This window comes from Nothoprocta perdicaria, unplaced genomic scaffold (assembly GCF_003342845.1).
Source record: "Nothoprocta perdicaria isolate Ctin4 unplaced genomic scaffold, notPer1 scaffold_8, whole genome shotgun sequence".
NCBI lineage: Eukaryota > Metazoa > Chordata > Aves > Tinamiformes > Tinamidae > Nothoprocta > Nothoprocta perdicaria.
In genome coordinates this window covers 9,075,608-9,101,887 of record NW_020456087.1, presented here as the reverse complement: position 1 = coordinate 9,101,887, position 26,280 = coordinate 9,075,608, and the positions used below count along the sequence as shown (strand labels likewise).

Sequence of the window (26,280 nt, the reverse complement as noted above, 5' to 3'; positions counted from 1 at the left end):
AGGCGGCGCCGGGGAGCGCCCGGGCACGGCGCAGCGGCTGCGACAGCCGCTCCAAGCCCCGCGCCGCGCCGCCGCTTACCGCCGCCCGCGCGCGCCGGACACTGTGTTGACTGCCGTTGCCTAGAGACAGGCCCGCTCCAGCTACTTCCTGTGCCGCTCGGCGGCCTCTCTATGGTTCTGCTGTGAGGCTGTCCCTGCGCTCGGCGCCGCGGGCGGAAGTGACGCGCGCAGACACGGGGCCGCCCCGCTCCCTGGAGGACTGCCCCCTCGTGCCCGGCGGGCCGAGCCGTTGGGGCGCCTCATGCATTATTCATGAGTCCGTTAAAGCCGCGGGGGCGCTCGCTCGCCATTGGCTGCGGCGCGCGCGGGCGGCCCCGCCCCCGGCCGCGGGCGGCCCCGCGCAGGCGCAGGCGCAGCCGCGGCCATGGCGGCGGGCGAGGGGCTGGTGTCGGTGGAGTACGAGGTGTTCGGCAAAGTGCAGGGCGTTTTCTTCCGCAAGTACACGCAGGTGCGCGCCGCGCGGCCCCACAGAGCCCTGCGGCCTGCCCCCCGAGGCCGCGCCTCCCGTTAACGCTGCGTTCTCTCCGCAGGCCGAGGGGCGGCGGCTGGGGCTGGTCGGCTGGGTGCAGAACACGAGCCAGGGCAGCGTGCGGGGGCAGCTGCAGGGCCCCGCGGGCCGCGTGCGCGAGCTGCAGCACTGGCTCCGCAACACGGGCAGCCCCCAGTCCCGCATCAGCAGGGCCGAGTTCCGCAACGAGAGGAAGATCGAGGCGCTGGAGCACGAGGACTTCCAGATTGTCAAGTAGCGGCGCCGGGAGCGCCGCCGGCAGCGGCTGGAGCCGCCCGCGCGGCACCGCCAGCCTCACGCTCCCTTTGTGGTCAGCTAACGCTCGGCTGTAGAGAGCTTTATTTATTGCTGTCCTAATTTATCGGCTCGTTACGCGCTTTGTCCGACTCTCAACCACTGATGATGTGCTGGCAGGTGGAATGAGGAGCTGGGTTATCCTCGCTGCTTGGGATTTATTTTGTTACCGACAGAGGAAGAAACTTATTTATTTTATTTCTTTTTAATAAAAGTGCTCGGAGCTCGTGTTTTGTGGTGAATGGCGATGTCGCGGCGGGCTGTTGAAGGCGCTGCAGGCCTGACGCGTGGTTGCTGCGGTGCCGCTCCGTAGGGAAGGTGTCCCGGGGCCCCGTGGGGGTCCCGCTCCCCCGGGCGGGTGCGCGCGGCGCTGGGACCCCGCACCGCGTAACGGCGCCTCGGCGGGCGCGGGGCCTACAGCTCCCGGCGTGCCCCGCCGCGCCGCGCGCGGCATCATGGGCGCTGTAGTTCTGGCCGCCGAGGCCTCCGGCGCGCAGGCGCGCTGCGCCGGGCCCTCACCCCGCCGCGCGGGGGCCGCACGGGGCCCGCGACGGTTGGTCTCGCGCCGCGGCCGTTACGCGCTACGCCCCCTCCCCCGCCCCCACAACGGTCGCCAGGCCGGCGGTGGCGGCGCGGGGAGCGGGGCGAGGAGAGGCGCTTCCCAGCCGGGGGGAGCCCCGCACCGCGCGTCGCCCCGGGCAGGGAGAGGGGAGCGGGGCGGCGGGTCAGCCGCGGTTCCCGCCGCGGGCGGGTGTTCTGGCAGGGCGGCTGAGGTGGGTAGGATGAGGACATAGCTACCGAGCGACGGGACCTGCGGCTTTGGCCCGGCGTCCGGGGGACTGCAGCCGAGGTGCAGGCAGTGCCGCAGCGGAAGCACACATCAGCATCACAGACAAAATTGACAATTTTTTGACAAGTTTGAGAATAACAATGACAATAACAATGACCTTTGACAATTAGGAGAATAAGCAAAAGTATATTTACATGGTGAGTACCATAAATAAAGGATATTTTGTATCCATAACTTGCCCCCCCCCCCCTTTTTTTTCTTCTTTCTTTCCTGCAGGGAATTATTTTGACAGATATGGCTGAGTGAGCTTGCCGCAGTTTCTGGACTTGGTCCTCAGCCCGGTTTTTGACATGATCAAATGCCTGGCGGAGGACGTGCGAGCCAGGCTGCGCTCTGGAGTGGCCGTGGGCTCGCTGGGGCAGTGCGTCGAGGAGCTCGTCCTCAACAGCATTGATGCCAAGGCAACGTGTGTTGCCGTCAGGGTGGATCTGGAAGCCTTTAAGGTCCAGGTGGTGGACAACGGCTCGGGGATGGGAAGAGAAGATTTAAATAAAATGGGAAAGCGGTACTTCACTAGTAAGTGCAGCTCAGTGGAGGACTTGGAGAGCCTCAAATACTACGGCTTTCGAGGGGAGGCTGTAGCAAGCATAGCAAACATGGCCAGCGTGGTGGAAGTTTCATCCAAGACCAACAGGGCGGCAAAGACTTTTGTGAAGCTGTTTCACAACGGGCAAGCGTTGGAAGTCTGTGAGGCTGAATTGAGCAGGCCGAGTGGTGGAACTACGGTGACCGTGTGCAACCTGTTCCATCAGTTACCGGTGAGGAGGAAGTGCATGGATCCTGCCCTGGAGTTTGAGAGAGTAAGACAGAAAGTGGAGGCTATTTCGCTGATGCATCCCTCCGTTTCACTCTCTTTAAGGAATGATGCCTCCTGTGCGATGGTGCTTCAGCTCCCTAAGACACGAGATGTGTATTCTCGTTTTTGTCAGATTTATGGACTAGGCAGATCACAGAAGTTACGGGAAATAAGCCATAAGTCTGGAGGATTTGAGCTTAATGGTTATATCAGTTCTGAAGGACATTACAATAAGAATATGCAGTTCTTGTATGTGAACAGAAGACTGGTTTTAAAGACAAGAATACACAAACTAATTGATTTTTTATTAAGAAAAGAAAGTGTTATCTGCAAGTCAAAAAGTGTCCCTGCTAGCAGACAGACTAGTTCAAGCCCTGGTCACCATCGCTGTGGCCCAGAATTGTATGGAATCTTTGTTCTCAGCGTGACGTGCCAGTACAGTGACTATGATGTGTGTCTCGACCCTGCAAAAACTCTAATTGAGTTCCATAACTGGGATTTGCTTCTAACTTGCGTTGAAGAAGGAGTGAAAATGTTTTTAAAACGAGAGCATTTATTTATTGAACCGTGCAACGAAGACATCAGAGAATTTAATGAAGATAATGACTTTTGTCTGCATAGTGTCCCAGTTCAGAAACCTTCAATCTCTAATGAGAAAGGCATCCAAGATAGTTTTAAGAAAGCTTGTGATGAAATTGTGGATTCCTATGAAAGGTATAACTTGCAATCCAAAGATGTCAAAAGGAAATCAGTGAGTGGAAAAACATCTTCTTTCAAGCCAAATGGAAATCCAAAGGAAACTGAAATATCCCCCGATCGAGTGATGACTGATCCACCTGACACATGTAGGAATAAGGAAGCAAAGATGCCACTGCCCAGGAAAGATAGCAAGGCTTCTTATCTCCGTGTTTCAGGAATCTCAGGACAGGAGCCAAAAGATACTGACATTTCCCAAAAGGTGTGTGATACTGATCTCGAATCTTCAGAAAAGCTCTATTCCTGTCTTGGTGAAGGGGGCAGGTCAGAACAAATAGAGTCAGACGACTGTGATGAGCTGCAGCTTCGTGCAGAGGATTACGTGAAAGAGACGGGAAGCCAGCAAGGCGGGGTAGTGCAGGAAAGCAGTACCATCCACTCTGTAAGTACTGATTTTACTGATTCGCCATATGAGAGACTAGAAGACCCTAGAGAACCAGCAGCAGGACCTGAAATTTTCACTGGAAGTTCAGTGGTGGGAATGTGTAATGTAAAGAAAGGAAACAAGGAAACAGTTGAAATGGCAAATGGTGCTGGCAGAAGAGGTCTTGATTCAATACCATTAGAACTGTTTTCTGCAGGCCTTACAACACATACTGTGCAAACTAAGCCACCACATGAATGTGAACAAGTAGAAAAAAGTCACGCATTAAATGCGCGTGCTAGACCTGGCCCTGTCAGTGCCAAGGACACTTTTGGAGACAGGGTGAATTTTCCAGCCCGTTCTTTTAATGTTAAGGATATTTCCAGTAATCTAAACAAAGAATATACCCTTTCTTATAACAGAGAAATGTGCATGGCTGATGGAAAGAAGCAGTTGGAGAACAAAACCTTGCCAAATCAGCTGCGTGAGGACAGAGCCATGCCTAGCGCAGCTGGTAGAAGGCAGTGTGTAACAGCAAACATTAAAGCATTGACAGCATCTTCTGCTCCTCCTCAGAATAAAATCATGAAAAGCACTGGAGAACAAGTGGGTGAACCAAGATCTCAGCCCTGTAAGAAGCTGAGCTTGTCTGTGCAGCTTGGTTCCTTAGAAAAGTTCAGGAGATACTATGGGAGGGCTGAGTGTATGCTCTCAACACCACTGCCAGAGGAGCGTGAATGCGGTCTCACTGTTCTAAATTCACAAGCTGTTCCCGACTCTTCAAAGAGTCAGGATGACAATCACGGTAACCTGAGCATTTGTGAAACTCCAGGTTTGAAATACACAGATTCTCATACCAGTAGCCGAGTTGTTGGTTCTTTGGAAAAGACTCTGTTCAGCAGCAAAGATACAGTACTGGGTGGGCAAGCACTTTCCCAGAATAAGAGTCCTTTCCCATTGACTGACTGTGCTCAGGTTTCTAAAAAAACTGTGAGTAGTGCAAGATCTCTGGGTTCATTAGCATCTAAACTGTCCAGAATGAGAAGTGACCGCAGAGAAGCAGAACAACCTGGTGACTGCTTGCAAACGGACTCCAGCAGGAGAGATAACAACTCACTCAATCTTGAATCTTCAAATAATGAGTGTGTGCCTAAGAGTTCTCAAATGTATAAAACCACCATGGAAAAAATAACGAGATACTATTTCAGCTTTTCTAAGGAGGATACACCCTGGCAACTGGACAGTGCAAGAGCAGAGGCCATGGACAGTACTGTGAGCCAGCCAGCACTTAGCAGCACCAGAAGGGAGCATGCAGTCTCCTTGAGCCCTGTTTCATCATTACCTGGTAAAAAAGAGCATCCTAATGTCATCTCTACAGAGGAAAGTGCATTAGGTGAATCCACAGAACAAACTCTGAATGCTGCTGAGGTTCCCTGTAGGACCTCCCTAAGCTCCTTGGAATTCACTGCAGATGATGCAAGGACAGGTGATGCCAAGAATGACTCTCATTTTTCTGACTGGTTGCAAGATTTTGATGTTTCGTCAGGTAAGACGATCTACATCAATAGAACTACTGGACTGAGCTCTTACAGCACTCCCCCTGCGGAAGAGTTTCAAGCTGCCTGCACTAAAGATATAACAACAATGGCTGTGAATGTTGTCTCAGAGAATGGTAAGAGGGTGTGTTTTGTTGTTGTAAGAAAGGGATGAAGAAAACAGTTTGCCTTTTGCTAGATGAGTGAAATATCTTGCTGGCAGAGCCTGCCAGTTCTTGTGGAAATAGCCACTGCCTTAAATATAACAGCTGTGTGGAAAACAGAGGAGTGTTGGAGTCACTACAAAAACAGTGAAACATTTACATTTAAAATACTACAGGACATTTTTCAATTAAAGATTGAAATGTCAACACCAGGTCAATTAAAAGACTGCTATTTTTTTTTCTGAGCAGCATGACGTTTGCTGTGAACGTGATTACACGTAATTTTTGTCCTATATAAAATGAGAGGCATCAGAGTAAGGATACGTGTGTATATATGTGTGTGCATTTACCTTTTGTCTGAAATGGTCGTGTTTCCAAGTATGTGTTACTGCTGGTAGCCCCATATTAAAAATTTTGGTCTTTTTGAGCTTTCATTAAAAAAAAAAAATGTTACTTGTCAGAAGAATCACATAAATAATATCTCTATTCTAAATTCTCCCTGGCTTTTGGACAAGAAAATCTTAACTTTATGAATATTATATGTCCTGAGAAAGCATTCTACCTGAAACAAGAAGTAGGATTTTTTTTTTTTTCATCACATGTATAAAGCACTGAATTTCACATGTAGGTGACGGATACTTGTGGAATAATATCTTTCCATTGCAATAGCTATAAAAGTTCTGTCAAAATGTTATTTAGGTAGAATTCTTCAGTTTGCCACAACTTAGCACAGTTCACATTGGGCTATCTTGTCTTGTCTACTGGGGAAGAGAAAGTGGCTGGGCTCTGTGGTAACTGGGGAGGGAATTAATTTCCCATGCTGAGATTCTTGAGAAGATTCACCAAAGGATTTGCGTCTTACCAGTCCTTGGAGAGGAGCCATCACTGCTCCATACTGGTTTGAAGCTACCAGCCAGGGGGTGATAGACTGGCCGTAGCACCTCAAAGAACTTTTTCATACTGAGCTTATCAGTGCACAGCTGGTTTTCCTTGGCTTTATCCCTTTGCTGCTTTTCCTGAATGCACACCCTTAAATTCTTCGTAGAAAGGAACTTTATTAATTCATTATTATTTCACAAAGAATAGAAAGCTGAGTTGTACCAGAGGAAGGGTGAAATGTTTACCACTGTTTTGGAAATCTTAGCCGCTTTTCTTAATAATTCCAGTAACAGTGAAGGTTTGTAATGTCATTAAGTCATTTCTGGTTGGGTTAGAACATGTTGTTAGGCTAACTGTGATATCTCGTGTCATCTCAGTTGCTTGGAGTTTTGTATTTTACAAGTTCCTGATTTCTAAGTATTGACAAGGGTGGTGATTGATAGTTCTGGCCCTGCTGAAAATAGGGAAGGCAGGAATGTTTTGGTACCTGATGGTCTTTCCTGCAGGCTTTCTCTTGCCTTTGGGAGTAATGCTTCTGCTTGCACAAATTCTGGCAATAATGCTGATGAAGTAGCAGCTTATTTTTAAGGAAAGTCTTGCAGAAGTGCAGTTATGTCTGCTATCCTCAAGATATTTGTTGTTCAGTATCTGTAAATTGCTTGGTATTTAGCTAATGAACTCAGCATCCATTAGTCTAACTGCTGTCACTAGGAAAGAAAATCACACTGGAGTTTCTGCTGCTCTCTTTAAACAGTATTGAGCATCAGTGTCACATGAGTGGGAGGTCATTCAGCAGCCTCTGAGTGTGAATTTGACAGCCAGGGAGAGAAAGGGAGAATGATTTCACAACAAATGTAGACACAGTTTAGAAAATAAAATCCTTGATAATCCTATACTTGCTTTCAGAAGAAATTAAGGAAACAATATGATTACTCTTTTTTTTTAAATTTGTTCTGGAGAACATTTAAAAATATATGGAGTCTTTAGAGAACAGGTATATCCAAGGACAGGAGTATTTTGTTTGTTGAAATATTGAGCATTTGGATTAAGTTGCTTTGCTGATCATTGTACCTCATCCCTACTGAGAAGGAGGAACCTCAGGCATGACTTCAGCAATACTATTTTTCCTCTACATCTTTGTGGTCTGTGGATTTTTTCCTTGCAAGTACTGAGCAGATCTAACTTACCTGTGAGACTGATCTTTGAGTCTTAACTTGGAAAGTTTATTCACTAAGAGACAGTTTTAAATAGGTCTATCCAAATAAATAAATAGGAATTAGACAGAGTGTCTTTTGAAAATGCAATTGAATGCCTTGAGTTGTAACTCAAGACACTAAAATGCCTTTAAAAGCTTGGCCTGATGTTTGTCAGACTCTTTATAAATTGCTTTGTAACCCTTCATGTTAAGTACACAATGTAAGCGGACCTTGCCTGTGTTTAGTCTTTGTTACATAGGCCTGGAGTGCCACTATATTTGGGAAGGTTCCTCTTTTTATGTTTGGTTTCTTAGGCCTCATTTAAGTCCTTGCTTAAAATACCTGCTCTGGTCAAGCCACTAGAGTTATTCCAGTCACCTAAGTAATGGTGCTGGGTAGATATATTAATACATATTAAAAGAAATTTCCTGGTGCAAGGCTCTCTGGTTATTGCTCTCAGCATTTTACACATACTGTTATTTCTCAGTGTTAGACTGAAAATTCTGCAGGATTTTCTAAATTATTCAGGGCTAAGCACACATTCGTCTATCAGAAACTAATAATAATTGTATAGCTTTTTGTAATTTTGCATGCTATTACATCTGCAACAGAAAATGTATATTGTGTTTAGGATTTCAGTGCAGGTGCCATCCCTTTAGAAGTGAGATTGTGCTACCCTTCCTTCCTAGACCTCGGAAAGAGAGGACTGTAGCAAGCCAGGATCTGAGAGGTAGGGCCAGCTGTCCAGAACACAGTGTACTGTGGTAAGAACAAATGAAAGAATTCTCCCAGATGTCCCAACAGGAACCCAGAATTACTCAAGGTCTGTTAACAATGGGACTATGTGAGTCATCTCAAACCTAGAGCTGGAAAGAAAAATCTTTGAGGGTTGAAGGCAGGTTAGGGGGTACTTATTTACAGGATGAAATACCCAACTCTTTGTTGAATTATGTCAGTAGTTTAAAGAATAATTACCTACTCCCTTCTTTGTACTCATTCCAGCCTTGGAATGGAAAAAAAATAGCTTCAATCCTAACATTTTTTTGTGTGTGTTGGAAAGGATGAAATCACCTTTTTGGTATGTGGCTTTGTCCAGAGGGAGTGCGTAGCTAAACAGGTCCCTTCTTTATTTTATTTTGTTCCTTTCTCCCCGCCTCACTCAAGGGCCAGCTGAGCAGTGGGGCAGCGCACTTAGGTCTCTGGGTAGTCTCCTGGTTCTTGGTTAACACAGGCAATAGCTCCTGCTCCTTTATTTACCTTTCCTTCTCACTTTTTCTAAGAGAAATCAAAATAGAATAAAATTGGTTTGAGGCAGAGGTACCCAAAATGCTGTCAGGACTTTACCTTCTGTTGAAACATGCTCTGAATGTTGCTAGTCCTTATATTATCTATATGTTCTTTCCTAGATGCTGAAGGGGAGTCGCTCCAGTCATTGTTTTCAGAATGGGATAATCCTGTTTTTGTTCGCTGCCCAGAGGCGAGTATCATCTTGCGTCTAATGCTAAAATAGAAGTCATTTTATCCTCCTGTTGTTTTCTGACATGGGGGCCAAAATTGCAGATATTGTAACTATTACTTTTAATTTATTCAGCTAAATATTGCACTCTAGACTTGGCAGATAGATCACTTATAGATTGCTTATAGATAAGTCGTTCTTGTGGATTCATTCAAATTCAGAGGGAAAAAAAGTATTTGGATAATTGTGTGTCTTAAGTTGTTTGAAAAGCAAAATATTATTGTAAACTGCCTTTCCCTCAGTAGAAATAGTCATCTTAAAATAAAATGCTATCTGATGGCAAAATTGTAAGGTAGTGCCTGTCTTCTTCATGGAAAAACAACCCCTCTTTATTCTGTGGAATCCAGTGGGTCTTGAAACTGTGTTTTACTGTGGTTGTTTTTATAGCCTGGCAAGATTATAGCATGTGAGAAGGGAACAATGTTGGAGCTTTTAGAAAGACTTCCTTTGTTGTCACGAGGTAGCTTTATCTTTCACCATCCTGGTGTGTGTGTGTGTAAACATGCCTATGTAACCATTTCCACCTGCAAACAATAGAGCCGGAGCTGCAAAGCACCTGCTGGCGCGTGCCTGGAAGGGAGCAACCCCGGCCAGTTATTACAGAAACAGGTACTCTGGGTCCTTGCAGATAATGCATCCTATATAATGCAACCCACCCAGGGTCTGCACAGCCTGATAGTGAACTTGTGATTGTCTGATAGATTGCTGAAATTAGCTGGATAGGTTATAGTTAGCGTGTGATATCCAAATGGGAAAGTACACAGGGATGAAAGTAGAGTATTTATCAGATAGTGTCTATGCGCTGTGTTATTCTTACTTGAGAGCTCTGTTTATCAAAATACAAGGAGAGCTGTTTCCAGAATGGTTTTACTTAAAAGTATTTTTTTGTTGTTGTCATATTCTCCATTGAATACTTAATTCTATTTGATTCTATAAATTATTCATCTAATTCTGTGGGTTTTTGTTTTGTTTTATTTGTTCTGTTTTTCAGATTGCTGTTGATGTGACCAGCAGTCAGGCTGAGAATCTGGCTGTGAAAATTCATAATATCTTGTATCCTTATCGTTTCACCAAAGACATGATTCATTCAATGCAGGTACAATACAGGCTTTCACCCCCAAATTCCCACTCAGCAAATCGGTTTTGCTGATTATTTCTGCTTTGTAGGAAAGAGGTATCCAGGGAGATTATTCATAACCTTAATTTTCACAGGTTCAGATAGATTTTTTTTTTTCTTAATTGGTACAAGACACCAGACATATACATCAAGCCAGATCTTAGTATCTTTTAGTGGATAAACAAATATCTGTCTATTAGATACTCAAAACGTACATCTTTGCCCAGTATTCTATCTATAGCTCTGGTTGTTTTCTGATGTTTCCAGGGAAGGTAGAAACAACTGTCAGAGGCAAATTTTATATAAAATAAATAAATAAAAGGAAGAAAGTGCTTCTTACTTCCTGTGGTAGTCAGCAGAAGCCATGAACCATGGATTTAGTTAAATGCAGCATAAACACAAGGCAAATTAATGGGTTATTTTTGCATTTTTCTTTTGATGATGACAGCAAATCAAATACTCCGAGCCATTGCTCACTGCTTTAATTCCTAAATCAATGAGCTTCCTACAATACCATTTAGTCCATTCTGTGAATTTCTGGCTCCATCTTAGAACAAAGTAAAGTTCCTGCCCTTACAAGTCTGTTTGAAAAATTTATCCATAATAATTTTCTTGGCCACTTCGAGACATTCTCTTGGTTCCAGATTATGACCAATTTATGGTCACTTGATCTTTATCCAGTGTACTCTAGCTTTAATAACTGTCCCTATTCCACATTTACCCCAATGTATTTATAAAGAATCATTATTAGTAGTCTTATTTATTATTAGTCCTAATTTTGCTAGACCGGATTATTTAATCATTTCTGATAATATGTTATTTTCACTTCTCTAGTGATCCTAGTAGCTCTTCTCTGTGATTTATCCATTTTGATTGTCTTCTGATGTTAAATTTTAGAGTTGTTTTTCCATTGAGTGGTGATTTAAATATCTAAATATCTTACAGGTTCTTCAGCAAGTGGACAATAAATTTATTGCTTGTTTAATCAACACTAGGAATAAAATGGATAAAAAAGCAGGTAAAACTACTTATTAATTAATTATTAAATTGTAGTAGCTCTCAAGGGCCATTTCACTGGAGAGTGAGAAGTGTCCTACTTGTATTATCTTCATGCCTTAGGCTAATATTGTGTGTAGAGGGAAAAATGTTAGCCTTCATTTGAGATTTCCTGGATATTCTTTTTCTTTACTTTGGACATTGTTGAATGTTCCTACTGCCTTCAGATTAGTGTTATAAAAATAGATTATACTCAAATTACTGACATCTCCAGATTGTGTTCACAGTGCCTGGACACTGACGTTACTGAAGCTTGCTGGAGCTGTATAAAAAAAAAGCATTTAAAATCAGTAGTTTCATAATGTTTTAAAGCCTGCATTAAGCAGAATAATTGGTCAGTTACCTCAGTTCTTATTCTTGAGTTAGATGAAGAGGTCATTAGGCAGAATGTTCATACTCACTTGATTACCCTTAATTTAAATGCCCCATTTAGATCATGGAATTGTAGTTCAGTAGTGACTTCATGTTCTGCTAACGCAGCCTCCTCTTCCCTTCGTTTCTGCAAAACTGGCTGATAGTTACCTTCTAAATGTGGCCTATGGGGAGAGCCCGCACAGCTGTGTGCTGTAAAGCTCACTATTTGTAATTTCTTCTGGTACATTTTTAGGTGGAAACCTCTTGGTTTTGGTGGATCAACATGCAGCTCATGAACGAATCCGCCTGGAGCAGCTTATTGCAGGTGGGGATTCTGCTGGCCTTAGGACAGATCTCAGTGCTCAGCAAAGTGCAAAAAAGAGCTATGTTATAAAGCAAGCTGTCTAACTAACTTAAAATGAGGATAAATTTGGGATGAATGGAACAAGCAGGAACTTTGCTTGACATCTCTTTTTTTTTTTTTTCTCTGATCCCTGGGAGAGGGCAGGCATTCAGTATTTGTAGCACTAAAGAGTATTGGCAGTGAATATTGTGACAGTGTTTCCAGACATCCTTACCCACAGAATTATCAAACTAAAATAGTCCTGACGTAAGGAGAAAGCGAGAAGACTGATAGCAAAAATAATGGATAGGAAATCGAGCAAAATCAATAAGATTAGGGGGTTATGCTACAAGGAGAGAAAGATGGGATGAATCTACACGGGATGAACAGTAAAGTAGGTAGTTTATTTGGTTCCTTTTTAGCTGAATACCATGCTTAAAGCCTACATTTTCGACATTCTGAAACTATTTGCAGAGGGATAATGGTCATTAGCCACTGGTTTCAGTGTTAAAAAGCACAATAGCCATCCATCAAGCACTTGAAAATCATTGACCTTCCCTTTCATCAACAAATACCCACTGTCCCTGCAAAGAGGATTCTAGGAACTCTTCTCCTTTTGCCCAGGTACTGAAAATAGTTAAAAACTGAAGGGAGAAATGCTTAATGAATATTATTGTAATGCCACTCATATCACATTATTCTGTGGAAAAATGGCTCTCTGTGAGTTAACCTAAAAATACCAGTAGTCTTCTGCTATTTAGGGTGACTCTTTTTTGGAACTGGTGGGAAAAAAACAAAGTGGCATTAACCAGGCCCTCCCCAGAGACTACATGTCTGGTCTGTGACATTCCCAGTCCTCCACAAGTTCCAGGAGAAAGAATTCTGTGGTCACTTTTCAATCCAAACAGAGCATTATGTGTCAAACCATAGGGTCATTAAGGGTAATGTCTGCATGACTGTTCTAAGAGGGATATTTGTAACTGTTTCATTCATAGATTCCTATGAGAAGGAGGCTGCCACATGTGGCAAGAAGAAAATAATGTCCTCCTCCATCTGTCCCCCTTTGGAGATTGAAGTAACAGAGGAACAAAGAAGATTGTTACGGTTAGTAGTGGTGAATAATCTCCCAGTCTCTTGACTGGGAAGATCTCTCTATTGCTAAGTTACCACAGCTATTAACTTCTTCCTGAGCAGAGACCCTGTGGCTGTAACTACACTGTGTGAAATAGGTTGCTTTTTAGGCACATCATTACAATAGTTCAAGACAACAAAACCCAGTGGTGCGTCAGCTCCATGTCACTGCATTATGCCCTGATTTTCCTGGGAAGAAAATTGGGAAGCATGGGCCTCAAGAGTGCCACAGCAGTCTCCAGCTGATGTTACTGCCTGGGGACCAGGACTTGGGCGCGCACACTGGAGTGCACTGCTTGGAGGGCAGATCCGGACACTCAAGTTGTTGCAGGACTTTTCAGAATGACTTGGCAGACATTATCCGAGAAGAGATGGATAGGGAATGGAAAGTTTGCATTGCAGATCTTTAAAAACGGCATTCCTTAATCCTAGATGTTCACACACAGTAACTAGGGAACACTGTTTTCCCAAATGTTCCTTAATGGTGGACTAGCTACATTAGAAATTTTACTTTTTGTACAAGAATTTAGAGCAACCTTTGTTGTGTGTGTTTGTGTGGTTTACTAAAGAACTGTTGGGCATTAAGCAAAGATACTTGTTTTTCTGAAACCCATGTCTGCCCCCGCATTTGTGTTTTTCCCTGCATTATTCCTCATGATCAGAGGAAGTTCTCCATCAACACTCACAAGACCACCTCACTTCTAGTTCCTCTTTAGAAGTCCTCTTTTCTGTGATGCCTGTGGCAAACTCAACAGATTTAAAATGACTTCTCATTAAGATCAATGCCTATTTTAGGGATATACTTTTTTGGTTTTGGGGCCTGCCAGTCCCTTTTTGGATGTGTTACAATTGTAAGAGTATCACTGTTGTATCCATTTCGTAATTCTTTAGTGTGACATTCACCAATACCAAAAACTGCAAAGGAAAGTGTAGGATACTTGTAATGTAGCACCTTTTTATTTTTATTTTTTTTTTTCCGCTTGCCTTTGAATGTCTTTGATTTGTTTTTAGCTATTTTTGAGATTGGGTGGCTGAAACAGAATATCATATACCAAGTGAGAGAATCTCATTGATTTATACAGTAGCTTTACAGTTGTTTCTAAATTTGGGAATGTTCTCACCATTTCTACACCTAATATTTTTTCACTGCAGTTACTTGCTGAGACAGTGTTTGAAAGAACTGTCATGACAACAAAACATAGGGATAGTTTTGAGTTTGTGACTTTACATTAAGCAGCACATCATGTACCAAAATGTACAAATAGATCAATTTATTTCTTCTAATAAGCTTTGATTTGCCTTTAGGAGCAGTAAATTTCATTTTCTGCCCATTTTTAATAATACTTTTTTTTATTCATTATACTGATTTCATTCTTCACTTTCTACTTTTGTTACTTCTGAGTAAGTTGAACATGTTTTTTTTAGTTTCAAGCAACCTAAATAATTCTGTGTTTTGTACGATTTTGGTTGCTTTACTGTCGTCCTTCTTTCCCACATCATTAATAAACAATTTTGAAGATACAGAGCTGGAGACTGACCATCTATTGCCAGTGTACTCTCTGTTTCTGTCTTGTCTCTAGCTTATGACAAATTTCTCTGTCCATGACAACTATTTACATTTCCAGTCACTTTTATGAGGCTGCATCAAAGGCTTTTTGAAAGCTGAAATAATTCTGCAAGCTCCTTTTCTAAATCAACTATTTCACCAAAAAAAAAAAAAAAAGAAAGTAGGCATGACTGCATGACTTTGATGGACGATGACTAAACTAGTCAGCACAGTGGGGAGCCCCCTTAGTGTTTCATCATTACCTCTTAATTGATTCAAAAAGTTTCTTGGTATTTGCACATACTGATGCTAGCTTAGTGGTGCTTGCTGTGTAGAGCTAGCACAGACTCCTTGGTTGTTCTTCTCTTGACAATCCTTACTAAAGTGTTCCTAATTAAAAGCATTGTTTAAGACTGAAAAATATTGTTACTCTTTCTCGAAGAACAAGACTATTCTGTGCTGAAGGCTGATGTAATGAAACAATTCAACTTTCCTGAAAAACCTTTCTCTTCAATGTGTTTACTATTTAATAGTTCAGTTGGCCCTCTGATTCACCTGCCACTCTCTTGGTTCTGGTGTTTGTTTTGGATATTGGACTATTTGTCCAGCTAATTGCTGCTGAGTTTACTAAGCATTGTAGATTATGCCTTGTTTTGTTTTCTCTTGGGAACTTGATTTCCTTTTTTTTTTTCTTTTTTTTTCTCCCTTTTTTTTTTTTCTTGGAAAATGACCTCAGTGACTTCAATAGCTCCATGGATTCTGTCATGTAACTGATTTTTTTTCTGCTTTTCTCCTCTCTTGCCTAAGGCTATACATGTCTCCTTCGCTTTTGTTAGGATTACACAAGTCACCTCCATGTGGAGCTTAATTTTATTATCCTCAATAATGGATTTTCATTTTTTAAAACTAGGTTCTTTTTTTTTGTTCCAGTAATCTCTTTTCTAAAAACAAATTTTCCCTGTCCATTTTTGAGTGAAACTTCCCTAAGTTAAAATAAATAAACTATATATTATTAGAGTTGTTATCTACTATTGTTGATGATAGCTGGCAATTCCTTCTCTTTCATTTTGATGACAAGTTTCCATCTTACTCTCATGTTCAGTTCTTGTATTTTTCCATCTACAGGATAAAATATGTCTCATTGATTAGAGGGTGTTCTTTTCTGGGCTCTCCTTGCTTTAAATCCCTTTATCAGCATAAATCTCTTACAGTATTTTTTCTATTGTAAGCATTTGCTATTATTTCTCAATTGAAGTGACAAATTTTAGGCTAGACTTAAAGGAGTCTTATCCCATACAATTGTATTAGATGAAGTATGTGTTCATATATAATATTTCAGCAAAGTTTACAGGATCCAGACACCTTTTGTATCCTTAGCAAAAAAAAAAAAAAAAAAGATAGCTTTAAATATAAAGCTTCTCTTGGCATAATAAATGAAATGTTAGACCTTGTCGTATGCAGTATACATGATGGATTGGGGTGAAAAATGTAGGTGAATGTAGGCTGAAAAGGCCACAATACTTGCAATCTCACATGGCATTGATGTGGAGTGTGGCAGGAAGAAACATACACAGAGACTGCAGAAATATTTTGCAAGGAGGTAGCTGTGGAGAGGTAGGTGGCCTCATGTCTTACATCTTTTCTTTTTGTTTTGTTTTAACAGATGCTGCCACAAAAACTTGGAGGATTTAGGCCTTGAATTATCATTTCCCGAGACCAACCACTCCTTGATTCTTGTGGGGAAGGTGCCACTGTGTTTTATAGAAAGAGAGGCCAATGAGTTACGACGGAAAAGACAGCCCGTCGCTAAGAGCATTGTGCAGGTCAGTGTTGTTTTATGAGAGAGACAAAGAAGTCTCTCTCCAGGCATGGATGCCATCCCCATTAATAGCAAAATATATCTCTGCCAAAACCCACATAACTTAAATCCCCTAACTAGAAAATAAATGACTGGAGTCCATTGCAGACGTGGAGTAGGGAATAGGGAGGCACAGCGCAGATGTTTTATCAATTCACTGCTCATCTTTCCTGAATGCTTGGACCAACAATAAAATAGTATTGCTGATGTGCTAATATTATTGATTAGGGTTGTTTTTGGTGAAATATCTACATGTACAGTTCAGGTTTCTAAAAGCTGCTGTTTCCTTCACTGATTGCTTTCTCTAACTGCTTTAAGGGCTCTTTCTTAAAACTAGCTTCTGGAGTACCAGATGCAGCCACTAGGCTGAGCCACTGTGAATCAGGCCTGTCTTGCCGTAGGTCTCTTCTGATAGAAAGCATTTTACTCAGTTTATAGGTAACAAACTGATGCAGAGAGAAATCAAGTGATTTGCCCAAAGTCAAGCAAGATACTTGTGAGAGGGCAGAACTTGCCCATCTTTCACAATTTGTGAAAAAGTCCCTGTGGGGTCAATGTGTAGCTACTGCTCTATCCATCCTGTGGAATATCCAGCATTTACACAATAAATATACACAGATGTGCACAAAGAAGTGTCTTGGGGGAAGGAATGGGTGAGAACAGCAATTGATTATTTTGCCTTTTGCTTTCCAGGAGTTTATTCAAGAACAAGTTGAGGTGAGTTGCTGTCTGCTTCTAAAGTTGCCTGAAATAATGGAGAGCCCAGTGCATGAGCCAGGGGGTAACTGTGGTGGTAAACATCAGACTTCAACAGTTAAGAGATGTGGGCTACATAATCTAGCTTATCCTCATTTTTTAGTTCCTGTAGTGTTACAGTTTTTTTTTTTTTTTCTTTTTTTTTTCACATTAAATAGAAACTAAGATCATGTTTTCTTGCTACTTTTAGCTAGTGCAGACCACAGGAGGAGCACGAGGGACACTGCCTCTGACATTTCTGAAGGTGTTAGCTTCCCAAGCGTGTCATGGTAGGGAATGTTTTGTTTTTCTTTCCTTTTAAAAAAAAAAAAGGTCTCTATACAATACGCCCCCTGGGGCAGCAGTTTCAGAATGTGCTTGCAGCTATTCCAGGATTACAGACTGTGTGTTTTTCATAGGCATGTGAAGAAAGTGGTCATTTGCTGGACAGCGCTGTAAGGGACAGTCAACGCTGCATTGATTTGTTCCTGTATGAGTCCAAGTTGATTCCTACCCACACTTTAAGCACTGGCAGAATACAGCTCTGAAACGCACTCTTCCATGTAAACCATTCAAATTACAGTTCTGTGAAGGAGCAGAAGGAGGTGCTAGGAACTGTTTGAAAACTAGCAGAGAAGATTTTAAAACATCTTCTCCAAAACATTCAAAAAAAAATTTTAAGTGCCAAAAATGCTGATGCAAAAGACTGGTTTAAGTGCTTCACTGACCTTGACAGCATTTCTGGATATCTTGCTGTAGGAGTTAATATGTCTTCCAAAGATCGATGGTTTCCCTAAACCTCAAAATAAGCAAGTCTTACAGGTGCAGACTGCAGGAGCGCTAGCATTTTTCTGTGCCATATATTGTATTGCAGTCATATTACAAGCTCATGCTGAAAGGGAAACATGACCCCAAAGCATTTGTTTTCGTGAACTATCACTGCCTTCTACAAATGGCAGATGGTATATAAAGCTTTTCGTACTTAAAGAAGTTAGATGACGAAAAGGCAGGATACCAACTGCAGAGTCCTGTGCGTCTGTGAAGGCTAAAAACTGCAGACACCTTTGAAATGTCTCCTTAATGTTCCATTTGGATTTTCGTCTAGATGCCCTTGGCACCTATTTGCAGTAAAGGATGTAGGCAAGGGCTGGCATTTGGTTTTAAAACCAATAAATCCTTTAAAACCAATATTAGCTGTCTTTTTGTTTTAAAGCCTTCTCATTTGTTTATAGGTTGTGTCTTCATCCCTAAATTAAAAAAAAAAAAAAAAAAAAAGTTGTTTTCCCTCCTGTAAGATTACCTGAAAAGCCAAAAGCTAATAAGCCTGCCATCCATCAGCCTTGGGGTAGGTGAAGCAACTTGGGCTCTGGAAAGCTGCTCGTTATGCAGCAGGCTGGTTAATTGAGCTAAGCCCTTGGCTGGGCACCCTGCAGCCTTTGCTACTATCGTGTGGTCTCGGGGAGCTGCCCTCCTCCCTCCATAGGCAAGAGCTGCGGAGGGGAATTTGCTGCTGGTTTGAATTCTCACTGACAGGAACACGCAAGGACTTGTCTCTTGTTCCAGGGGCTATTAAGTTTAATGACAGTTTGACTTTGGAGGAGAGCTGTCAGCTCATTGAAGCTTTGTCATCGTGCCAGCTGCCCTTCCAGTGTGCTCACGGGAGACCTTCCATGATGCCCCTTGCAGACATAGACCATCTCCAGGAGGAAAAGCAGGTACTGGATGGAGCACCTCATTTTCTCAGAGGTGTATCATATAAGTGTGGCAGAATTAAAGTGGACTGATTAAAAAGTACCATTACTGACTATTTTATATGAGTTTTTTTACATAGTTGTTGCTAGTGAAATAAAAAATAGAAAATGAAACTTCTGTTCTGCAAATATTTTAGCAAGAGTCATACCATCTTTCCTTTGAACCATCACATTAGCTTGAATGGGTTCTACTGGTACTTAGTTATGTGTTTATTTAAAGTCCTTGCATATTTTAACAGTAAAACTTGGAAAACATGTAAATGCTGATATTCTGCCACTAATAACTAAACAAACATCTACTTCCCTGAAGTTCGAGATGGCATAAAACCATGACAAAAATCTAAGGAATAATAAAATTAAAAAGGCATCCTATTACCCTCGTTATCACTATGCTGTATTAAATTGTGAAACTAGCTTCTGATTGAAGTCAGGATAGAATTTGGAATTAGACATGGAAAAAATTGGGAATGTCTGCAAATATTATGGACACGTTGGAGTCCTTTTACTTAGTTATGATAATCTTTTTTTCCCTCCAGCCTAAACCTAATTTGGCCAGACTGAGGAAAATGGCACGTGCATGGCACTTATTTGGGGAAAAAAAAAAGAACCTAACTAAAGCAGCGAACGCTGTAAAGCCCAACCACCAAATGCGCTGATACGATGCCAAGTTCCCAGCTGGAGAGCACTGACTTGGCCTATGGCACTGGACGAGAAACTTGGCTCCACAGAGGTTCTGCCCAGAGCACTGGGCTACAAAGCACAGAGCAGCCGGGAGGCCGGGGAAAAGCAGCCTGCCCGGGCAGCCAGGAGAAGCGGCTCCGCTGTTCAGGAAGCGCACGGAAAGCGGGGCCTTAGGTCAGTGCTGGGCTACCCAAGGCAAGAAGCTGCAGCCACTTCCAGGTACTGAAGTGCTTTTCCTCAGCTACCCCAGCAGGACTTTGCATAATAGGATATTTATAATTAATGTATAGTCAGTGTTTTGAAAACGGAGAGGTATTTATTAATAAAATTAATGCGAAGCTCTTTCCTCGGGCTCATGGCAGTGGGTGGAATGAGGACTGACCAGCTTCATCACTTACAGAGGCAAACTGAGCATTAAAAAGAAAACCCTCTTATTTAGCTAGGCAGTGAATGACACACCCAGCTCTTCTCAGCCTCCCTCCACTTTTCATTCTTCAGTAAGAGATTTTTAATTCCTAGTACAAGTCTACTTTCTTAGGGTATAGAAACTTGCCTCTAAGATAACTGAAGACGCCAGGACTTTTCTTTAAACAAAGTAGACCTTTTCACAGATATCCATTCAATTTTGTTTCTCAGTGTAAGCTGCAGAGGAGTTGACAGCAGAACAGTAGAGAAAATTCTTTGTTTAGTCACAGAGATCCTCATTTTACATTAAAATCTTAAAGACAAATCCACTCACAACATTTGCTAAATCAAAAAGAAAAGGAGTGGAAACCATTTTTTTCTTCCTTAAATGCCAAGGGTAGTGCTCTCTGCACTGATAAAAGGGACAAAAAAGTGCTGTTGCCAGCTAGTAAGAGCTTCAGATTTTGAAGATTTTCCATTCTACGCTTTAGAAAGAGCAACAACTTTCACACTGAAAGAAGTCTGCCTAAGGAGAAGTAGCTCAGTAACCATAGCCGTTTGGTAGCAGAAGACCCTTGGACTTCAAGAAGCAAGAATTTGAGCTCTGCCTTATACCCAGTGGTAAACAAGCTAGTTGATGAGAGCTTCAGAGGTCTGTTTTCCATCAAGAACGGAATTTCTGTTCCAGCGTTATACAAAAAGCCCGTTTGTATTTCAGTAACTCCACCAAAAATTATCAGAGAACTCCTCTAAAGGGAACTGTTTAAGAGCACTGCCATCCCACTTAGAGCTGAGAGCAGATCTTAAATAAAGCCTGTTATTGCAGTGTACGTGCAGGCAACTCAGTACGCTGGTAAACCTCCTGCTAGTTAAACAAATTAGCTGTATATAGAAAACATGCTAAACAGTGACATCACTGTAAACAGCCTTTATTGCAGCACACTATGAAGTAAGAGCTTGGCTTTCCCAGAAAATTACAGGTATGCCTTGCTGCTTCAAAAGCAAAACGTAGCAGCAGCTCCATGGGGCTTGTAACACAGGAGAGAGATTAAAACCCATGCAAGAGCTCTGCTGTCTGTTGCTTTTGGATAGGAGACACTGCACTGGGCAGATTTCCCTCTGCTGAACAGCAGCCCATCTTTGCAGCATCCGCTTTAATTAGCTGTTGTATCTTCCTCGAGATAGGAAAAGTCTGGACAGCGACTTGCTTCCAGGCATTAATTCAGAGTTCATAGTCGTCTGGATGGTAGAGCTCGCTCAAGAGGCGGTAGATATAGGAAGGTGCATTACCCCCAATGTTAGAAATGAAGAGAGTAATGAGCTCTGGAGGGACGTAGTCAAACACCGGGCAGTGAACGTTGATCTTTGCCAGGATCTCCCCTGGAAAGTGAACAACATCAGTATCAGACAGTGAAACAAACAAAGGGAGATAAAGGCTCTCTGCATGTCTTCCTGAGCCCCTCAAGAAGCTGCCTCTCTATATGTGCCACTCAAGTTAGTGCTGCGATGGCCTGAATCCTTTCCAACTTTCTCACTCGATGCATTTGAATTACAGGTATACAGCAATCTTGAATTGCTGCCAGCAGTCTCTTTTGATAGTCTGAACTAATAGTAATCCCCAATCCCTTTAGATTTAGGTTCACAGACAACTTACCAGCATAAAATTAGGATACAAGAATCCCGATGCTTTATTTAAATTAAATTCAGAATGTCAGAAACGAAAACTTGAGTCAAACCTGACATACTCATTACAGAAGTCTGTCACATATGAACACGGCTGTGAAAAGGAGATTGCTCCATGAAAACAGGTTTGGGAGCTGCCACATTTCTAGAGATGCTTGTGTAGGAAGCCCATTCCAGAGGGAGTTTCAGCAAGTAGCTCGAGTGAAAATGTTTAAAGCAGCTTCCCAAAACACACGTTGTGGTTTGGAACACAAGCTGCCTGTGAGTGGTGTGCGTGCTGTTTGTCTTGCAGGGGGGAAAATTAACCCCCCCTCCCCCTCCGCATCATTATCACAATCCTGTAATAAGATGTGGAATATAACAGAGACATAGCAAAACTGCAAAGATAGTATTTAAAGAAAATTCCTTTGTTTTGGGGATTCCCAGAAAAATACGGATGAAATAGGATGGTTCCTAGCCCTTTTTTATGCTTAGGAGAACAAGAAAGGATTTTCTGTCTTTGGTTACAGGCCAGTCACAGGTGGTCTGTGTAGAGGTGCATGGTTACAGGATAGGCTTATCTTTAAGTTTTGTGTCAGCTATAAAACAAACAAACAAACCAGCCAAGCAAACATCTGCTGCCTAGAGCAGCGCGGCCACCTTCCAGTGTAAGGAAGCACTAATACCTTCTGTGAACGGCAGCACTTCTTGAGGTGACACAAACTTGTGGAATGAATCTTCTTCATTAGGGAACTGAAAGAGATAAGAGAGGACAGAAGGATGAGGAAAACAGAGACCATCTCATTATCCTAATGAAAACAGATCCTGTGTGTTGGAACAAGAGCAGCGGAGAAAGACAGGAGACACTGCTGCTCAGCTTATAATAAACAGATGCTGCTTGTGTACAGAGCCTGTGCAACATCTGTAGGGGGAAGGCAGCTTTTCTCAAGGCCTTTACAATCTCCTACATCCCGGCTGTTCTGCTGTAGAGCCCGATGAACCAGAGCACAGAGGCGCCTTTCTCAGCCTGCATCTCTATCTGATGCACTATTGAAAAAAGAGGGAGTGCTGCGATGCTGGAGAGCGTCTTCTGCCTTCTCCATGGGGAAAGACAGCCTCCCACCATTTACAGTGGGAATTAAAATCTGTAATGTTTAAAGAAAAATAAATATGGAGATATGCATCTCTGGCGTTTAACAACAGAGACCAACGTCTACCACACACCAGCAATTCAGCACATTTGTCAGTTTTTACTGGATGAAGGAACCTAGAATAGTGGGGAGAGCTTTAAAGAGGTCCTGAGAGGTACCACATTTGGACAAGGGTTTCCAAGTTGGAGTAACAGCTTTGGAGGGATGGCCCAGGTGCTATCCTGGCCTCTGGGCAGATGGTGCTGTCCACCCTGAGTATCCGTGAACAGCAACTTACTCCCCTGCCCACCCTGTCCCCGCACTGAGAAGCTGCTGTGCTTACCTGGGGGGAGAGCTTGAACATGGGGGCACACACGATGAGCGGAGTGGAGTGGTGCTTGGCTGCCAGAGCCAGCGTGTGAGTGCCACTCACAGCGATGAGCGCGCCGTTCGCCAGAATGGTCTTGGTGCCGATGATCACCTTCAAAGGTAAAGCGGCGTTAGAGAGCAGGCTGGCAAGGAGGAGGGGAAGATTCCTGGCTTGGAAAATACTGGATGAATTGAAGGAGTGTCAGAAAGCTGAAGGCTAGGAGCTGTAGTAGGACTTTTGGATGACTGACCCCGTTCATCTGGCCCTGGCTCTGCACTAAGACATTGCTGTCCAACAAGAGCACAACTCCAGCATGGTTCTTGAGCAGTCTGACAATAACCTTTTGAGGATCCCCTGACTTTCCTGTAACTGTTCTGGCCATTTGCCACTGCAGCAGAGAAACAGCAGAAAACATCCTAACTCATCAAAACCTACATCCTTAGTCATCACACACCAATTCGGGCTCATACACCGAGGCTCCCCCATCTCTGTAAACGGGGATGGTTACAATTTTGAATCTTCAATGAAGAAATACAGCTACCACCACTGGGAACTACCACTGCTCTTGGGAGGCCTAAGCACGAAGCCTGAGGTTAACTCTCTCCGCCAGCTAAGTCCTCCTTACCTTGTTGACTCGAGACATGACAGCAAAAATAGCAGCATCGCTCATGACAGTAGTTTCAATGTTCTCTTTAGCTAGTTTGACAGCCATTTCATGGCCCTGGAAAGAGCGGAAATACAGTCAGTACCTGGCAACACAACTTTTTACATTGTAGCTGCAGAGATACTAACAATTTCTCCCTGAGCTACAAAATATCAAGTGAGAGAACACAAATACAGCTGTGCCCTGAAGGATGAGGAGCTGTCCTTCCTCTCTTGGCTGCTGAGAAACCTGCTCTTGCAAAGGGCCCTGGCGTGTGTGTGTGTGTGTGTGTGTGTGTGTGTGTGTGTTCCCCAGGGACACAGCCGCTGGAGGGCTCGGGGCCCCTCGGGGCCGGCCGGCTCCTACCTGGCAGAAAGGCGCGCACTCGGCCACGATGACCTGGAACTTGCGCTTGCGGGCGGCCTCCTTCAGGAAGGCCTCCACGGTGCGCGAGTAGCCCACGGTCATGATCACTTCATTGGAGTGGATGTGCTCCAGCGCCTGCATGGCGATGTTGTCGGTGGTGCCCTCTGCAAGGGAAGGAGGCCACCGGTGAGAGGTGGGCAGGCCCCACAGCTCTGCCGAGCTCCAGGAGATGCCAGCTGAGCAGAGGGCACCGCATGGATGCCCTGGATCCCCTCGGAGCGCACGTTAGCGCCCTGCCTCTTATGGGACTACAAGATGATTTGGGAAAAGCAGTTCTCGTGCACTGAAGGCTCTCCTCCAGCAGCATCCGTTTGCACTAAAGCAACACTACAGACACTGGGAGAGCAAGAGCAGCTTTAGCTCCTGCTCATTTTGCCTGTGAAGGCTGGCTGGGAAGCTGTCTCCAAGCTGTCCTGTGTCCCTCAGCTACTCAGGAAAAATGCGTGTGTGCCAGAACTTCATCAGTGGTATAGATCAGGTCAACACTAAGAGCCAGTATGCCCACAGCAAAACTAGTGACAAAGTCCACAGAGCTCAGAGCTGAACAGCACTTACAATTACAGGAGGAGATGCTGGGCACCACAGGCATCAGAAGGAGGCCTGGGCTCCTGATCTGTTTAAAGGCTGCAGAAAAAGGAAAACAAACCAGTGTTTTCTGCACAAAGGTCTGATGAGCTCACAGGACCCTGGTGGAGTTTTGATATTCTTCCTCACAGGGCTCAAGTCAAGGCTACTCAGACAATCAACAGCACAGGCAGCCCCTCCTCCCCCTTCCCTCAGGGCCTGCTGCCCCCAGCACATGCACCTTGCCCCCCTTCCTTTGGGCTAAGCCGTTACTGGTTTCTTGCCAGGGAAGAGCAGAGAGAAGCCTCAGTGCATCCCTTACCCAGCTCTATGAGCAGCTCGTTAATAGCTTCAATAACGTTAGCTCTGAGGAGAGGATAAGGGGTGGTGAAGTCGTCGCTGGGCCCTCCCGAGGTCAGAAGTTTGTGCAGTGATTCCTGCTGGTCGCTCTCTTCGCTGCGCCCGTGAAGCCTGCGGAGAGACAGAGCCCTTGAGAGCAGGCGGGGAGCGCGTGGGCACCACGGCCATGGGGACTGGTGTCCCTCGCTGCCGGGACGCCTGGATGTGCGCGCGGAGGAAGGACGGGTGCAGGCAGGAGCCACGCTGTGCCCAACAGCTTCCCTAGCTGCCTTCTGCAGCAGAGAGAGAGCCCGAGCTTTGCCAGGGAGCACTTTTCCTAGATCAGAAACCCTGAGAGCCGCAGGGGCACGGGAAGCGCGGGGCTCAGAGCTGCTGCTCCAGGGGAAGGGGCAAGGAGAGCACAGCCCGAGGCCAGAGCACACGCAGGGCAGAGCGGGGCTCGCACGGCCGCAGCAGCAGCTCAAGGGGAGCTTCGCTGGAGGAAGCGGCACCAGCGGCTCCAAAGGCTGCCGTTCCCGCTGCTCTTTCCTGCCGTTTCCCTCGCTGCATCCCGCTGTCGGGGCGCTCACCGGCCGTACTCCTCGCGGACGATCTTCAGCACCCGCCGCACCATGTTGCCCACGGTGGTCTCGCACGGCTGCGCCGCCGTCATCCGCCGGCCCTCCGTCCGGATCAGCTCCATGAGCTCCCCTAGGAGGGACGGGGGCCTTGCTCAGCTCCGGGCGGCCCCGGGGCCAGCAGCCCGCCCGGGCGCCGGCGGGACGGGAGCGCGGCGCCCAGGGGAGGCCCGAGGCCCCGCGCGAGGCGCAGCCCGCCCGGAGCGGCCCCCGCGCTCACCGGCGCGGCCCCACCGCCCGTGCGCCACGATCCTCCGCAGCAGCGCCAGCGTCTGCCTCGCGGTGTCCTCGGAGCGCGGGCGCTGCCCGCCGCCCCGCAGCCGCGACACGAACGCCTCCATCTGCTCCGAGAGCTCCGCGCCGCTCCCCGCGCCGCCCGGCATGGCGGCGCAGCCCGGCCCGGCCCAGCACGGCCCGGCTCGGCACGGTACGGTACGGTACGGCCCGGCACGCACCGCGCACGCGTCTCCCCATTGGCGGCGCGGCCCGGCCGCTCCCGCCCCTCGCGCCCGCGCAGCCAATGGCAAGCGCGGCCCGCAGCGGCTGTCAGCACCGGCAGGGTAACCTAGGCGACGGGCCGCGAGCCCGGCCCGCCCGGGCAGGTCGCGCGCGG

The 26,280-nt window shown here is 45.0% G+C and overlaps 3 protein-coding genes across 4 annotated transcripts; 2 read left to right on the top strand and 1 right to left on the bottom strand.

The window, feature by feature from the left end:
* Positions 1-418: 418 nt before the first annotated feature.
* On the top strand, positions 419-1,078 carry ACYP1 (acylphosphatase 1). Its single transcript, XM_026051807.1, has 2 exons — positions 419-508; positions 591-1,078. Exons 1-2 carry the CDS (start codon positions 425-427, stop codon positions 804-806), a joined length of 300 nt encoding a protein of 99 aa, XP_025907592.1. The 5' UTR covers positions 419-424; the 3' UTR covers positions 807-1,078.
* Positions 1,079-1,924: 846 nt separating this feature from the next.
* MLH3 (mutL homolog 3) lies at positions 1,925-19,571 on the top strand. Of its 2 annotated transcripts, XM_026051725.1 has the most exons (12): positions 1,925-5,300; positions 8,034-8,132; positions 8,809-8,879; positions 9,910-10,014; positions 10,981-11,053; positions 11,699-11,770; positions 12,784-12,892; positions 16,129-16,288; positions 17,017-17,040; positions 17,270-17,348; positions 18,622-18,773; positions 19,346-19,571. In XM_026051725.1, the coding sequence occupies exons 1-12, from the start codon at positions 2,003-2,005 to the stop codon at positions 19,463-19,465; spliced, it is 4,362 nt and encodes a 1,453-aa protein (XP_025907510.1). In that variant the 5' UTR covers positions 1,925-2,002; the 3' UTR covers positions 19,466-19,571. The 2 variants fall into 2 exon arrangements, with proteins under 2 accessions (XP_025907510.1, XP_025907511.1); XM_026051726.1 differs by lacking the exon at positions 8,034-8,132.
* Positions 19,572-20,895: 1,324 nt separating this feature from the next.
* EIF2B2 (eukaryotic translation initiation factor 2B subunit beta) lies at positions 20,896-25,735 on the bottom strand. Its single transcript, XM_026051727.1, has 7 exons — positions 25,620-25,735; positions 25,013-25,161; positions 24,067-24,230; positions 23,683-23,778; positions 23,031-23,168; positions 22,244-22,310; positions 20,896-21,275 (listed from the first exon to the last, which is right to left on the bottom strand). The coding sequence occupies exons 1-7, from the start codon at positions 25,730-25,732 to the stop codon at positions 21,118-21,120; spliced, it is 885 nt and encodes a 294-aa protein (XP_025907512.1). The 5' UTR covers positions 25,733-25,735; the 3' UTR covers positions 20,896-21,117.
* Positions 25,736-26,280: the final 545 nt, after the last annotated feature.

What these genes read in the sequence shown, in the direction of transcription:
- ACYP1 (XM_026051807.1), top strand. Translation starts at nt 425, where the DNA reads ATGGCGGCGGGCGAGGGGCTGGTGTCGGTGGAGTACGAGGTGTTCGGC. An exon ending in TCTTCCGCAAGTACACGCAG is followed by an intron (nt 509 to 590) that starts GTGCGCGCCGCG and finishes TTCTCTCCGCAG; the next exon opens with GCCGAGGGGCGGCGGCTGGG.
- MLH3 (XM_026051725.1), top strand. Translation starts at nt 2,003, where the DNA reads ATGATCAAATGCCTGGCGGAGGACGTGCGAGCCAGGCTGCGCTCTGGA. An exon ending in ACATGATTCATTCAATGCAG is followed by an intron (nt 10,015 to 10,980) that starts GTACAATACAGG and finishes AATATCTTACAG; the next exon opens with GTTCTTCAGCAAGTGGACAA. An exon ending in TAAAATGGATAAAAAAGCAG is followed by an intron (nt 11,054 to 11,698) that starts GTAAAACTACTT and finishes GTACATTTTTAG; the next exon opens with GTGGAAACCTCTTGGTTTTG.
- EIF2B2 (XM_026051727.1), bottom strand. Translation starts at nt 25,732, where the DNA reads ATGGAGCTGATCCGGACGGAGGGCCGGCGGATGACGGCGGCGCAGCCG. An exon ending in GTCCGCGAGGAGTACGGCCG is followed by an intron (nt 25,162 to 25,619) that starts GTGAGCGCCCCG and finishes GTCTCTCCGCAG; the next exon opens with GCTTCACGGGCGCAGCGAAG. An exon ending in AGTGCTGCCGTTCACAGAAG is followed by an intron (nt 21,276 to 22,243) that starts GTATTAGTGCTT and finishes TTCACTTTCCAG; the next exon opens with GGGAGATCCTGGCAAAGATC.